The sequence below is a fragment of the Megascapheus bottae genome, chromosome 4, assembly GCF_031878675.1.
Source record: "Megascapheus bottae isolate mThoBot1 chromosome 4, mThoBot2.hap1, whole genome shotgun sequence".
Lineage (NCBI taxonomy): Eukaryota > Metazoa > Chordata > Mammalia > Rodentia > Geomyidae > Megascapheus > Megascapheus bottae.
Genome location: NC_143512.1, coordinates 48,476,457 through 48,493,459, shown reverse-complemented (window position 1 = coordinate 48,493,459; position 17,003 = coordinate 48,476,457). Strand labels below are relative to the sequence as shown.

The following is a 17,003-nucleotide window of genomic DNA, read 5'->3' as shown; positions in this document are numbered from 1 at the left end:
TTGCTTGAGAGAAAAACAACTTAAATGATGAAATCAATCTACTTCTCTATGCTGATATATCTTAAATATTTTAGATAAATATGCATTCATACAAGTAAATTGTGTAATAGCCAATATTCCTTCTTTTGAATAACAAATCCAACTAGGAGATAAAAATAGTTAATGTTTCATAGACAAGAGTGACAACTTTACTTTTGAAACTGTTTCCTCATACTTTTAACACTTGCCTTTAGTATTTAGTTTAAGTAATAACTCATATATATGCTTCAAATTAAACATTATGAATAGGACTTATCACTACAAAAATGTATTCATTAAATGGCTAATTTTAATTTTTTCCTTATTTGGTCATTTGATGTAAAAGCATTAATAGCAGACTACATTCTTTCTCAGTAATAAAAAATAAATAATAGTTTTGCTTTTTCATTGCTATTACCTGAATGAGGTATTAGATAGTATAAAATATAGTTATAATATCAAACAAACATGACAATCAAAGGAAAAATATTTGCAACAAACCATACCTAGTAATAAGAACTGCATTATCGTGGTGGGCAATCCCATTTTCTGGAATGGTGTTTCCATCACTTTGGTGGGAGAGAATTGATTTCTGCCACTTACAGAAGCTATCGAGGGACTTGTCTGCATGGTGGTTTATCTCCAAGTTTGGCTGCAATACAACATGCATACCAGAAATGTTCCAAACAAATTACTAAGGTCAGATCTTAAAACTTTTGTAGACTAAAGTGGGACTAAAATTAGAAACAGTGGTTTCTAAGGAATAATCTCTTGCCAATTTTTATCTCTTTCATATCTGACCTAGAGTTCATTTAGCCCATTAATGAACAGATATTCCATTTCCAGCATCAATAATGTGAACATATATGGGATCATTAGTACACAAAAACAACCAAAACCATTATTATAAGGCCCATCCAATGCTCATTCTTACACTTAAACAAATAACTAAGATATATAGAAAAAGAGAGCTTTAACAAGACATAGAGTAACATTATTTTAATGTATTTTAAATTTGCTTAAAACATTGATGTTTAAAGCTCAAAACATATTCAACTAGGACTTTCTAAGAAGAGTAACAGGAAATATATTCTTTTATGATAAACAACCCCATAGGCTGAGTTTTAGACTTATAAACTAATTTATTCTTACCTGATCCTCTGTGAGAACAATTAAGCGAGCCACTATAATATTCACAACGTTTCCTAGGCTGGAATCACGGTAAAGTTTGGCAACCTGACCTCCAAAAAAGAAGAAAAGACACAAAGTCAGACAAAAATCATAAGGTGATAATTTGCTTTTAAAAGGCTAAAACAATTTTTATGACAATAACCATTTTATACATGAAAAGATGTTCTTTTGCTGATAGTCACTTAAGACTCTACCCACAATTTGCCTTGTACACAGGATTTTGTATAAATCTACCTCAAGAATATTTTTTCCAGAGATGTACTACATAGTGATGAGTAATTAAGCAAGCTGATGATTCAAGTTAATAAAAAGTTACTTAAACAAGATTCAACAACCCAATGAAAAGAAAAACGTATATGAAAATAATAAATTTAAGGATGAAAATTATACATTTTATAAAATGGTGAATACAGTCATATTTTAAGCTATTTTCTATAAACATTAATTCTTGTATTGAGCATATAGCTTAGTGGCAAAGCTTACTAGATATAGTTTCAAGCATCAAAATATGATTAAAGGGCCAGGAGTTTGGCCTAGTGGTAGAGTGCTTGCCTAGCATGCACGAAGACCCGGGTTCAATTCCTCGGTACCACATATGTAGAAAAAAGCTGGAAGTGGTGCTGAGGCTCAAGTGGTAGAGCTCTAGCCTTGAGAAAGTCTAAGGACGGTGCTCAGGCCCTGAGCGCAAGCCCAGGACTGGCAAAAACTATGGTTAAAAAATAAAACATAAAATAACATACACCACCTAGCTTCTATTTTAGACAGATAAGTTTTTGTTATTGTTTCATTTATTCTACATATTATTATTTATTTCATAATTTTATCATTTCTAATTTCATAATTTTTATTATTTAGTACATATTTATTACTTCATAATCTTTGTACAAAACACAGCAAACAACTTAAAATAGTTTATAGAGGGATAAAACTTACAATATTCATCACACTCAAAATGTAATGTTCAATGTCTTTACGTCCGTGGTAGCCCACCATCATTTTGTCTGCCACAACCAATGTCTCCACAAACCGCTCAATGCTCACTGATCTTTTTGGTCTGTGGTGGGTATATGTGTCATTAATTGGTAATAAGGAAGGAAACACAGATGATGTGTCATTCAGCCACGATGGTTTGCCACTGCTTGTGACGTCTGCAATAAAAACAACTAATTCAGTAGATTTAGCCATTGAAACTATTTATTTATATATCTTTTATAAAGATATGATTCTCATGATTGCTCAGATATGTAAGGTTATTCCAAGTATGGGAAGGAATAGAGCACTGAGATAAAAATGTGCCTCAAGTGGTTAAGAAGCCTGCCTAACAAGCATGGACTTTGAGTTCAAAAATATAAAATTCAAAGTAATATAAAATTCAAGGTAATCAATTTTCTGATAAAATTAAACTGCTCATATAGATCCAGTAAAATAAATCTCTGTAATGAATAACTACATGAAAAATTTAAATCACCATTTATAATATGCCATCATACTTTTAAATTCAGAAATAGATACTTCAAAGAATCATTTTAAAGTTATTTAGAAAGCAGCAACAGCTGGATGCGGTGGCTCACGCCTATAATCTTAGCTACTCAGGAGGCTGAGATTTGAGGATCAGGGTTCAAAACCAGCCTGGGCACTAAAGAACCTGAGACTCTTATCTCCAATTAACCACTAGAAAACAGGAAATGGGGCTGTGACTCCAGGAGTAGGGCAGTAGCCTTAAACTGAATTGCTCAAGGACAGCACCCAGGCCCAGAGTCCAAGCCCCAGGACAAAAAAAAAAAAAAAGCAGCAACAGTGTGAACTTTTGCATAGCCTAAGACAGTTCTGACACACAAAAAAAGTTGCTAAATCTAAAATCAAAACACTTTTGAACATTCATTTTAAAGTAATATGCTGTTATTAAATTATCTCAATTAAAACCAATTCAATTCCTCCAAACTCTCAGTTCTAAAAGGTAGTAAATTTGTTTGTATGTAATTTTATTTAGTTCATTTTTTGAGAGTCCTAGAAATTGAACTTAGCACCTGAATGTTGTCTCTGAATTTTTTGTTTTTCTTTCTCAAGGCTAGTGTTTTACCACTTCAGCCACAACTCCATTTCCAGCTAGTTCTGTATCATGGACTTTGTTGCCCAGACTGGCTTCAAACCACAAGATCCTCAGATCTGAGCCTCCTGAGTTGCTAGGATTACAAGCATGAGTCACTTGCAATTGGCTTTTCCACATAATTTTTCAAATATTATTTTTCTATTTATGTCAGAAGGTCAGAGGCATGAAAAGGAGATACAATTCTGCACAATTTGCCTTAGCCACATGTAGTGTAGATTACAGTTTATAGATTCAGACTAAGGAACCTCTTTTTTAGGGCATTTGTAGGGCTGAGTATATAATCCAAGTTACTCTTGGTTATAAAGTATATTAACATTGTAGTTGTTTTCCTTTGTGTCAATTTATTAAAAGAGAAAAGGATTGGTTATTACACAATTCACTTAAAAGCATGCCTAATTAAAAATATTTAAGATATATCAACCTAGAGTAAGTGTTTTAACTACTTTTGCTCTCCAGATTTTTTTTTACTGGTTTACCTTTTTTGTTTATTAATGAATGCTGAGGGAAAACATGTATATACAAGTAGTTCTTTTTTTTATTGTAAAGGTGATATACAAAAAGGTTACAGTAAGAAAATGGGTACAATTCTTGTCAAACATTGCTACTCCCCCCTCATTTTCTCCTGCTTTCCCTTCTCTTTGTCCCTCCCCTGCCCAAGTTGTAAAATTTATTTCCAATATAGTATCTTGTGAATATCACTGTTGCATTGGTTACCTACAAAATGTTAATGGAAATGAACTACAAGATATGGAAATAAAAGGTTTTTTGTGTTTGATTTTTGTGTGTGTACTGTACTCAGTTTATTTATTCTTTCATTTTTCCCACTTTGGTTTTCCCTATTGTCACTGTATTTTAGTTCAGCACCCTTTGTCTTGTATATAACTTTATCTAATTTAGGGATGGGAAGGGGAATCAGAAACAGTGAGACAAAGAACAAAAAATGAACTGACTTGTGAGACCTGAGTTCAACTCCCAGTACTAAAGAGGGAAAAAAAATGCTGTTGTTTTGTTTTAAAATAAATAATTAGTAGTTCTTCAGATGACACATGATATAAGCTTCATTCAATTTAATTTTTGATACACTATAGAATGTTAAAGGAAACATTGTTCCATATAACACAGTTAACTTTCTTCCAAAACTAAGGTATGGATCTTATTGTCACTCAAAACAATATTTTAATTTTTATGATCCTTATGTTGACTGCATATAGCCATGCATAATAATTTCATTGACTGGCTTTACCTTTAACTCATGGCATTAACTGTGGTACTCATGTGTTTACTTATTTATTTACACATGTAGCTCATTGCTTATCCTCACTAGCTATAAGAAGCTTCATAAAAGCAAGGACTCCGCGGGGCCAGGAGTTTGGCCTAGTGGAAGAGTGCTTGCCTAGCATGCACGAAAACCTGGGTTTGATCCCTTGAAAAGCGGGAAATGGTTCAAGTGATAAAGGGCCAGTCTTGAGTGCCAGTCCTTGCACACTAATTCAAATGAAGAATGAGGAAATCTTACATTGTAAAAGAATTTATATATAGCTGTGCCTACAACCTAAAGTTTGTTAAATATCAATATTTCCCCATATGTTTGAGTATCCTTCGTATTAATTTACTAATGAGTTTTGTTTCACCTTTTAAAGTGTTCTAAATGAATTAAATGGACTTTCATTCTTTCTTTCTTTTTGGTCAGTCTTGGGGCTTGGATTCAGGGCCCAACCAAGGTCCTTGGGCTTTCCTTAAGGCTAGCTCTCTACCACTTGAGCCACAGCACCACTTCGGCTTTTTCTGTGTATGAGGTACCGAGGAATCAAACCCAGGGCTTAAAGCATGCTAGGCAAGTACTCTGCCACTAGGCCATGCTCCTGGCCAAAATGGATTTAAGTGATCTTTTCTACTATCAACTAGTCCTCACAAACAAAAATCTTCCTAAATCAAAAGCCTAAAGAATATTTCTTTGTTGCCGGCAAAGGGATGTAAACTCTCCCAAACGGGGTTTTGTACTTACTAGAAAAGTGCTCCACTACTTGTGCCATGCCCCTTCTTAGCTTTAGTTATTTTTCAGGTAGGGTCTTTGCCTGGGCCAGCCTCCTGCATAGCTAGGATTACAGGTCATGGCACCTTGCCTGCCTTATTGCCTGTTACAAGGGTCTCACTAACTTTTTTTCTGGAGTGTAATTTTTCCATCTCCCAAGCATCTGAAATTACAGATGTGAACCATTGCACTTGGCCTAAAGAATTTATAAACCTTATTTAAGAATCAAGTATGAACTGGGGAAGCTGACATCAGGATTGCAATTCAAAGTCAGGGCAAAATGTTCATGAGACCGCAGATCACAACAGAGAAGGTTGAGCTGAGGAGACATGCCTGTCACCCCAACTATAGTAGGAAACATAAATGGGAGAGTCACAACCCTGTCCAAAAGCAAAAGGTGGGTCCTAGCTCCAAAAGAAGGAGAGAAAACTGACTAGAAACATGACTCAAGCTGCAGAGTTGCTGCCCTGAGTTAAAGCTTAGTACCAAATTAATAATAATAATAATAATGATAATAACAACAACAACAATAATTAAGTAATTATTTAGGCAACAAATTCAAAAGACCATTTAAACATTTAAGAAGGAAATGATCTTCTAGAAAACATGGTGGAAAATAAAAAATATGGAGAGAAATAAAAGATAATACATTCCCTGATTCAAAAGGGAATCATTGCATTTTATTCTAAATCACCTAAAATCTACCCCTGAAATATTTTGCTCCTACCTGCAGTTTCTGGAACAAAATTTTCAAAAAGTGGAGAAGAAAAAAACTATTAACTCTTAAACTACTAAAAGTTATCATAATAGTAATAGTGAAAATACAATTGTATTAAGTAAATAATGTGTGCTTAGATGAGCACTCAAAGAGGTTTGGAAATCTGTCCAAAACTAAACCAGAGCCTATGATCCTCTTTGATGGTGCTATTCTATATTCACTAATGCTCTTATGTATTTTTATCTTTAGTCTAACATTCCCTAATGCCCTAACTTTAATCTTATTCTTCTCAGATTCAATCTCCATACAACTTCAAGAATAGTCTTTATGTAACAAGAATATAATTTAGGGTTGGCAATCCTGGCAGGTTTGAAATCAAACCTGCTATTCTTGAGCTTTTTTTGCTCAATGCTAGTGCTCTTCCACTTGAGCCACAACTCCACTTCCAGGTTTTTCATTTTGTTGTTTTGTTTTGTTTTGTTGGTGGCTAATTGAAGTTAAGAGTCTCATGGACTTTCCTGCCCAAGTTGGCTTTGAAGTATGATCCTTTGGTCTCAACCTCCTGATTAGATAGAACTATAGGTGTGAACCACCAGCATCTGGCTAAATATGATTATTTCATCCCTTCAAATAAACCCTTTTAATGGATTTCTAGCATAATCAACATATACAGACTCCTTAATATGACTTCTGAATCTTTCATGTCTGTCTATGTCTCTTCAACCCACATTCTAATACTCATTATAGGAACTGTCAATTTCTGGAATGCATCATTCCCCTGTGGTGTTGCAAAATGCTGCATCCTGTATAAAGCACATACTAGTCAGCCTTCTTTCTTCCTGTCTGGCTACCTTCTCTCCTCCTGTCTGACTACCTTCTCTTTTCTCTTAATGCTCAGCAGAGAAGATGCTTCTTTCACAAAGCTTTCCTTATCTACTCAAGTCTAGGCTTATTATTCCAATGATATCTTTCTATAGTCCACTAATTTAATCCTATCATTACCTTTTGAGTACTATGTTAAGACTCTTCAAGTCTTACTCAGGAATTATTCTTATAAATTGATTCTTGTGACTAGCAAGAACACATAAGACTAGCCAGTGATTGCAGAATATTATGAAATATCTGTGTGTGAAAACTGTATTACCTAAAAAAGAAATGTTACTTGAACATGGATTACAGTCTAAGTACTTCTCAGAGACCCTCCAAATTAACATTTCTACTGTCAGAAGAAAGAAAAGAAATGATGCAGTATGTTTCTCAAAGGCTGCACACTTACCTGAAAGCCCACAGTGAGAGTGATCGTAGAGGTGTCGCTGTTGAAGAGTAGACTTTTTGTAGATAACATGAGGATGGCCATTCTCATAATTAAAATGCTTAGAATCCTCTGTAGTATTCTTTAAAGGCTCAATAAAATATTCTTCATCTTCTGTAGCAATAATTCCATGCTAAAAGGAAGAGAAACAACTAATTTATCAAGAATCATCATTTTATATACACGATTTTATCATTAACAAGAGTCAAAAATAAATTGGTAACTCTCCAAAACTAAGAGGTGAAAGTATGTGCTAATTAAACACTCAGTGCAGTACTTTTCCTCAGTAAGTCATCATATACATTTCATTATTATTTAAAAAGCTATAAACTATATAAACTAGTTATAGCCATTGATATTTTGAAGTTTATCTTTATTAATATACATCCCAAACATCCCATATTATAAATGAATTAACAGTCTCAAGAGATGAGGAACTTACCAATAGCATCAAAAGGAAAAAAATAGAGCTGTAATTCAAGTAGAGCTTTGCTATTATTCACAGCATTCTATTACCTTACATCTATTTACTTATCTAAATCCTACTAAGAGGTCCTATTTCTTCTTTAGAAGTTTCTCCAAGCCAGAGGGAGTACCTTCACACTTCTCTGAGGTTCACTAGAGTATAATGTAAGTGTCCTATCTTTTCATTTAATGCCACACTTATTTGTCATTAATCTCAAATCTTTTCTGTTTATCTTCAGTGTAAAGTTTCAACTATAAGTGATATCTTCCCAAGTAGACTGTTAACTTTCTTTAGGGAATAAGTTATATCTTATAATGCTTAGAATCAAATACAGACACAGAAAGTATCTTATATGTGTTAGTTTAAATAAAAGTTCATTGATGAAGAGGAATATGTTTGTCAAAGTTATCTGCACTAAGAATAAATAATTATATGCTAATTTCAACTCTTGTCTAAATATTGCTCTAAATAGGGCACTGATGAGGATGCGCTTAATCTAACCACCAGATAAAACACAGATTCTCTGAGCTTATTTCCTCAGCTAGAAAAATGAAAGGGTTGGTTTAAATTAGTTTTAAAACGGCACTCGAGGAAGCCCAAAGGAGATTCCCCCAAAGTGCCCTCAAGAGCTACCCCAGACAACAAAAGGAGACTTCCATGGCTTGAATTCCTGGACTTAGCATCAGATGTGCTTTTTTATTAATGTATATATTAGGTTTCCACATAATATGTCCTAAGAGAAAGGGTTTTTGCTGCTTTAAAAAAAAAAAACAGTTTAAAAAAAAAATCTCTGGGGCTGGGAGTTTGGCCTAGTGGTTAACATGCTTGCCTAGCATGCATGAAGACCCGGGTTTGATTCCTTGGTACCACATATATAGAAAAAGCTGGAAGTGGTGCTGAAGCTCAAGTGGTAGAGTTCTAGCCTTGAGAAAGTCCAAGGACAGTGCTCAGGCCCTGAGCTCAAGGCCAGGACTTGCAAAAAAAAAAAAAAATCTCTGGATGGGGGGAGGGAAATGGGGGCAATAGCATGAGAAGGGGTATCAATGTGTGTGAAGGATGCTCCTTTTATCTGGCGAATATAACTGTAACCCCTCTATTAATTACAATAAAAAAAATCTGAGCAGGTCATCTCTAAATTCTATGTAAATTTTAGCTTTCATGATTCTGTTTAGAGAAATTTTTAAGTCCTGTATGTTTAGAAAGAAAAATATGACATAATCAGACATGAAATTGGTGACCACCTGCAACCTACATGAGATTTAAAAAAAAAAAAACACATGCTTTAGTCACTTCTATTATCTTTGTCACTGTCTGCTTTTGTTTGTGGGTAGTTGTGCCTATATTAAATGCAAACAGAAATAACATAATATGCCGTTCAGGAACTCCAGTACCAGTTATGTTAATAACACCCAGTTCAGGAAGAAGTGGCAAGTTTTGATTAGAGGGAAGTGTAGGAAATGGAGTCTAGGCTACATCCCAGACAGCCCAGGACAATAAAAGCATGCTGGCCTGTGACAATAGACCAGTGAAGTTGAAAGGTCCCAGGCAAGAAAATTCAATAAATAAAATTTTAAATTGCTTTAATTAAAACTAAATCATTTTTTAACTTTCATGTGTTAGGTATCCTATAAAGTGTTTATACATGCTATCTTGCTTAATCTGAATAGCACTTCAGTGTAAGTACTATGGTCAGCTCCTCTTTGCAAACGAGAAACTGAGATGGAGCAAAGTTAAACAAACTCACTGGACTGAACTTGGAGCTTGGAATCCTTTAACCACCATGTTGTGATTTATAAGTTTCTTATCCTCTAAGGCTGTTTCTAATATTATTCATTTACTACATGCTCTTTGTATGCCCATGATATGACAGAAGACACTGTACTACAAGAGAGTATTCAATGACAACCCAAAATTGAAGAAATCTCACAGAACTTAGAATTATCTTTCACTAAGGGAAATTTTTATAAATTAAAATTTTAACAGGCTTATATAAGTAATTCTAGCTACTTGGGAGGCTGAGATAGGGATGGCATATTGAGGCCACTCCAGGCAGAAAATTTTGACACCACTTCTCAACACACACTCTGTAGTTGTGCATTTGTGTTATCCTAACTACCTGGAAGGGTGAAGCTAGGGAAATTAAATTCCAGGTCAGCCTAGGCACAAATGTCCAAGATGCTCAATCCCAACTAAGTACGCTTGAAGTGGAGGCAAACACCTGTCACACCAACTATGACAGAAGCTTAAACTAGGCAGATCAAGGCACAGGCAAACACCCAAGCAGAAAGCAAGATTCAAGCTGAAAAATAAACGCAGAAAAAGGAGCTAGAATGCCTGCTAGCAAGCCTGAGTTTCTGAATACAAATCCCATTACTATCTAAAAGAAGGCTATAAATTGTAGACCTCTAAATATTTTTATTTTTCTAAAGATATATTATATATATACATATATATATCAGTGCTGACTTTGAATTCAGTGCTTTACAATTGGAGCTTCACTAGTCCTTTTAGCTTCAGTTATTTTTCAGGTAGAGTCATAAATGTTGCACCCAGACTGGACTTGAAACCATGATCCTTCTACCCATGTCTCCTATTTGTAGCTAGGATTACAGGGATAAACCCATCACATCAAACTTGTTTCTTAAAATAATAATAATAATAAAACCCATCACACCAAGCTTGCTGGTTCTTAAAATAATAATAATAATAAAACCCATCACTGGGGCCGGGAGTTTGGCCTAGTGGTTAAAGTGCTTGCCTAGCATGCATGAAGACCCGGGTTTGATTCCTCAGTACCACATACATAGAAAAAAGCCGGACGTGGTGCTGAGGCTCAAGTGGTAGAGTTCTAGCCTTGAGAAAGTCCAAGGACAGTGCTCAGGCCCTGAGCTCAAGCCCAGGACTGGCAAAAAAAAAAAAAAAATCACACCAAGCTTGTTGGTTCTTAAAATAATAATAATTAGTATATATTAGTAGCACAGAGAAAGATTCATTGTAATATTTTCATATGTGCATATAATATACCATGACACAAATCATCCTCTCACTTTCCCTAATCTGCTTCCCATGCTTAAACAGCTTCAAAAAGCCAGGTACTGGTGGCTCATGCCTGTACTCCTAGCTACTCAGGAAGCTAAGATATGAGAATTGAACTTCAAAACCAGCAGGGGTAGGCAAGTCTGTGAGAGTCTTATTGCCAGCTAACCACAAGAAAACCAGAAGTGACACTATGGCTCCAAGTGATTAAAATGCTAGCCTTGAACAACAACAAAAAAAAAAAAGTAAATAAATTTTTTTTTAAAAATCTAGGAGAGCACCCAAGCCCTGAATATAAGCCCCACAGCCAAAAATGAATGAATGAATAAATACATAAATACAACTTCGACAAGTTTTAGCTTTATGTTCCACTTTGTTGGTTAAGATAAGGTCTTGAGAACTTCTGACCTCAGTTGACCTCCACTTCCCAAGTAGCTGAGATGACATAGTGAAGCAGTCATCACACCTGGTGCATATGGATAACTTTTTTCTTGTGCCTGTCCTGGAGCATGAACTCAGAGACTGTCCATTGTCCCTGAACTTTATTTTTTGAAGCTAGCATTCTACTGCTTGAGCTACAGCACCAAATCCAATTGCCTGGCTGTTAACTGGAGGTAAGAATTTCCTCAATTTTCCTGACTTGATTGGCTTTGAACCATGAGCTTTAGATCACAGCCTCCTGAGTACTATGATGTAAATGATCAGTACAAATACAGGCATGATTCCCAATATATCCCATTCCCAATCCCACCATTGATAGCTCTTAAGAAAAATCATTTTTATTAATCTAGAAATTCACCTTCAATGGATTATTAACAAAATCTGAGGGCAACAAAAAGTCACTCTGAATAGACAAGGACTCAAAAATTTTTATTTCCCAGTCACCTGATCTGAAGTAATTATTTGAAGATGTTCTCACAACAAATCAGGATATAAAGTCAGAAAGAGGAAGCTATAGAAACAACTTTAAAAAAGAAAAAGAGGTAAAATATGAGATGTAACCCAAGTAATCTCCATGAAAAATGCCTCTAATAAAAATGAAATTTATATTCAGCTGAATATGGTGGTACAGATAGGATATAGTAAGACTCTGTCTTAAAAATAAATTTCAAAAGATGTGATGTATCCAAGCAATAGATATAAAGACAATATAATGGTCAACCAATAAAGGCACTATTTTCATCTCAATAGGGGAAAAAATAGTAGTTGCAAACTCTAGAAAACAAAACCCAGATAAGAAAACCATAATCCAGACACAATCAAAAGAACATGTGACAATATTTAAAACAATAGATGGTACTATTAGAATTCTGTCTTTGAATGGTGCAAGGCTTATAAAGACTGATAATATGGGGGAGAAAACATGACTCAAAATGCTTTCAATGAACATTGTTTTGTATAAAATAATTTAAAATGCAGTTAATTAAATCTGTGCCCTTTGTCTAAGAGGAATTCTAAAGGAGAATAAAATAGACAAAGTATCTCTATTTGCAGATGATTTGACTATACACTTAAAAAATTCAACCAAGAGGGGCCGGGAGTTTGACCTAGTGGTTAAAGTGCTTGCCTAGCATGCATTAAGACCCGGGTTTGATTCCTCGGTACCACATACATAGAAAAAGCCGGAAGTGGTGCTGAGGCTCAAGTGGTAGAGCTCTAGCCTTGAGAAAATCCAAGGACAGTGCTCAGGCCCTGAGCTCAAACCCAGGACTGGCAAAAAAAAAAAAAAAAATTCAACCAAGAAACTCATAGGCCTGATAAAACCTTTTGGAAATGAAGCACAATATAAAATCAACACACAAAAATATGTAGCGTTAGCCGGGCATGGTCATGCCTGTAATCCTAGCTACTGAAGAGGCTTGATGTCTGAGGGCTGCAGTTCAGAGCCATTAACTACAAGAGAAAGTTAACCTAACAGGCAAAACAATGTGGTGATTTCTTGCAGTAATATACAAACTACCCTGAAACTCTTTGCCAATGACTGTTTGTTATGCATTAAATTCAAACTATTTGCCCAGAAGAAATATTAATACTAAAAAGAAACCAGCAATTTCATTCATTCCTCTTCTGTTAATGAAGAGTTTTATAAGCTATTCCATGAAAAGGCAATATAACCACTATGAATAAAATGAACAAAAGCAAAAACAGTAAAAATAATGAACACCTACAGGCCATTACTTACTTAATTTTATATGTGCATATATGAATACATAGTTTTGAATCTGAGGAAAGATAATTACTTCATGAACTTATTTTCCAATCAAAAATTTAAAATCATATCTACTTACCAATCCAACACAGTTGCTTAACGCCACCTTAGTTGTACTATGTTGATCTTGCAAATATCCAGTATAATGACAGTTGTCTAAAAAATCATGTTTCCACTGGGGTCCATCTTTCCCCCAGTATTCCACTGTAAAATGTTTGGATACAAAATCTGTATTGAGAGTCAAGTTTAGGTGAAAGTGCTTGCCATAGGCTGAAAGTTTAAAAAATAACTTCGACACTGCCTGCTGTGGATCGATAGGGTTCATACTCCGTCTTCTCCTTGAGTGCTTATCATTTTTCACAGTAAAGCTGAGAAAAGCTCCATTTTGATCAACCCTTATTGGAATAGTTAGCTGGTAGTGTTCAAGATAAGTCAGGAATTCCTCTTTGTAATCACAAGGTAGAGAATCCAGAAAAAGCACATAGAAGAAAAGAAAATTTCAGAGAAGTAACAATATAAATAACTATCTCAGTTAAAAACTATGCATCATTGAGTGGGGAACAAATGGAAATATAAAAAGTATAACTAGGAAGGTTTAAAATCTAAAGATTGAGTTTGGATTATTTTATTTCTCAAATTCCTTTGGGAAGTACTAATTTTCTTCCAAAAACTTAATTTTAAAAACATAGGTTCCAATTGCTTAACTATAAACAAAATATGAAAAATTTACATGCAAATAAAAAAATAATGAAAAGTACACAGAAGCAAAAGAATGGGATTCCATTCAGATAAGAATCCAAAAGAATTTATATAGAATTTCTATGGCCTTCCAAAAATTATTTCTTAAAAATAAAGCCATTATTAGGAATGGAAAATGCTTCAGGCACTTTGAAAAACAGTCTGATAACTTGTCAAAGTATTGATCATAAAGTTACCATATGATTCATCAATTCTGTTTATACACAAGAGAAATGAAAACAGACATGCACATTAAAAACTCCTTTGTGAATGTTCATGCCAAAATTATTCATAATCACCCAAAGGGCAAAATAATCCAAATTTCTATCAGTCCATGACTAATCAGAAAGTACATTTCTACCAGTGGGATATTACTGTGCAATAAAAGAGAAAAAGGCATTAGACCTTCATAAGCAAAGGTGATTTTCTAACATTATAAAAAAAATTATGCTAACTAAAAGGAGTCAGTCACAAAATAACGCATAGGACATAACACATACTGTTAATAATATTAATAATAGAAACAAATCTAGAAACAGATGTCCAAAGGCTTAAAAACTGCCTAGGGCTGGGACAGGAGAAGAAAAAGTGTGGAAAGTTTGGGGAAATTTGGAAGTAATTATTAAGGCTCTTTTTATGGAGTGATGAAAATGTTCAAAAATTGATATAGTATTGGCTGTATAATTCTAAAAACCATTGAACTATATACTTTAAATAGGTGAAGTATATGCTAGGTGGATTGTAATTCAACAAAACTCTTTAAAATCAATAGAATAACTAAAAATTTGGCAGACCTAATATTTTTCTAACTTAATTATCCCTTTCTAAACTAGATTTCCCACTAAGAGAACTCAAATGTCTGCCCGTCACTTCACTGTCTGTACAGAGTTTATCTGACAAACATAACATCCTATGAAACCATAATCATGTGGAGATAAACTGAAATATAATACAGTATTTATTTTCTTTCTTTACCCCCAGTCCTAGGGCTTAAACTCTGGACTGAGGCTCTGTCCCTGAACTTCATTTGTTCAAGACCAGCACCCTAGCACTTGAGCCATCATTCTGGCTTTTTCTGCTGATGTGGTACTGAGGAATCAAACCCAAGGCTTTATGCATGCTAGGCAAGCAATCTACCACTAAATCACAATCACAATCCTAGCCCATGATAATTCTTTTTAAAGTTTCAAAAGCAAGAATCCTACCTTGAGAACTGTATGAAAGTCTGTGATCATTATGAAATTCTGATGAAGCCATGATGAGGCTCAAAATCCATGTCAACGTCTTCCACAAAATTTCCATAATTTAGAAACCTAGATGATTTTTGGAGGGCTACCTATGTGCTAGAGAGTCGATACCATACCAAAATCGAAGCATAACAATTATGTCCTTAATGCTTCTTGCAAAGTAGCTGTTAGATATTCCTCTGTCTAATGGATACTTTTGTCCAACATTTTGTACTTTCTTCTGTGTCCAGATTCATGTTCTCAATCCAAAATGAAGAAAACAATGGTAATAAATGTTTCACAAGCAAAACATTAGCCTGATCAGTTACTAAAATATGGCTGTTTTTTTAACCTAGAAGAACAAAACAAAGAGAAATTTAAGTTAAGTAGAAATATCCTGAATGGACAGATTTACTATGTATTGCTGAATGGTTGCCAAAGACAAAACTACAAGCTCAACTTAGTACAGTTAAATTAGACCATGTCTTTTCTTTAAGTCTAAATAAATATTCCAAAATTCAAACACAAATTTAGAAATCTTAATGGTTAGCAAGAAAATATTAAAGCTACTTAACAAAGCCCACATCAAGGAATTTTGAAGCTAAGACACATAGTGTTTGTCTGGTATGCAAGTTTGACCCTTAGCACAAGAAGAAAAAGAAGGAAGGGGAAGGAGCAGAAGGAGATGACACAGGAGCAGGAAGAGGAGGAGGAGGAATTTTGTTAAAAAAAAAAAAAAAAAAAAACTTTGAAGATAACAATGACTGGATACACAGAGCTAATCTCCTTTGGATGCATTCTTTTTAAAACCTGAAACTGGTGGTTCATGCCTATAAATCTTAGCTACTCAGAAGGCTGAAATCTAAGGATCACAATTTGAAGCCAGTCCTAGCAGGAAAATCTATGAGACGCTGCTCTTCAATTAACCACCAAAATACTGGAAGTAGAGCTGTGGTTCAAGTGGTAAAGCACTACTAGTCTGGATCAAATAAGCTCAAGGACGGTGCACAGACCATGAGTACTATTAGAGTACAGTCCCCCAATACTAGGGTCTGTGATCAAAGGTACGAGTGTGACACAAAAGCAGAAGTTAAACAGAGTTTTATTCCACACCTTGCATGGAGAATCATACTGACCAGTCAGGGCCATCTCTAAGATGTGAGTGAGAGGACCCCGCCTAATCTTACAGGCTATTTTTATAGGCCACCAGCCATGTGTTTGGGCTTGGCTATACACAGGTGGCCAATGGCATCTCAACATACTTGAGGGCTGGGGCGACCACTGACACCTTTGCTGTTTGAAAGGACCTATCATCTAGCTGGGCTTCTGGAGCACTTCTCTGATGACAAAGGAAAGGGAGGGAGTTTCCTGGCAGGCCAAGGGGGCAGAGTGGGAGAGGAATTCTGGTAACTCCACCTGGTTTAACTGCTCTTGTAATCTGAGCTGTTATCAACCCCCCTCTGCCCCCCCACCTTGAGTCAAGTACTCCTTTGTCATGAAGATGGGAAATGCCTATAGGGGATGAATTTGGGGGGAAGTCAAGAAAGGGGTCCCTTCAAGTACAAATCCCAAGATCAGTACATTCGTGCATGGACCCTGTGCATGCACACACATGCATGCACACACACACACACACACACACACACACACACACACACACACACATTTAGAAAAAAAAAAAAACATAGGAGACTAAGACCTAAGTATTACACTAGTACTGGCAAAAATAAAATAAAATGAGGAGTAGATTCAATATCTAAGGTCATTCTACGTAATTGATAAACAGTACATGATTCCATTCCTTAACATGCTTTTTACATTCCTTCATATCCAGAAATCATGCTGTTTTATTCTTTTGTTCTGACAAACGTAACTACAAATGCTGTGACATTTATCAGCTAACTTTGAATACTAAGACAGTGTCACAAACTCTAGTTCTAAAATGTT

The 17,003-nt window shown here is 35.1% G+C and overlaps 1 protein-coding gene across 1 annotated transcript in view; it reads right to left on the bottom strand.

Moving 5' to 3' along the window:
• Adamts6 (ADAM metallopeptidase with thrombospondin type 1 motif 6) overlaps positions 1-15,397 on the bottom strand; it is a 187,597-nt gene extending 172,200 nt beyond the window's left edge. Inside the window, exons 1-6 of the mRNA XM_090331864.1 lie at positions 15,036-15,397; positions 13,172-13,536; positions 7,346-7,514; positions 2,143-2,357; positions 1,171-1,254; positions 525-670 (exon numbers count right to left, since the gene is read on the bottom strand). Of these exons, the coding sequence (XP_090187990.1) occupies positions 525-670; positions 1,171-1,254; positions 2,143-2,357; positions 7,346-7,514; positions 13,172-13,536; positions 15,036-15,132 (1,076 nt within the window). The 5' untranslated portion in view covers positions 15,133-15,397. The remainder of the gene's footprint in view (positions 1-524; positions 671-1,170; positions 1,255-2,142; positions 2,358-7,345; positions 7,515-13,171; positions 13,537-15,035) is intronic.
• Positions 15,398-17,003: the final 1,606 nt, after the last annotated feature.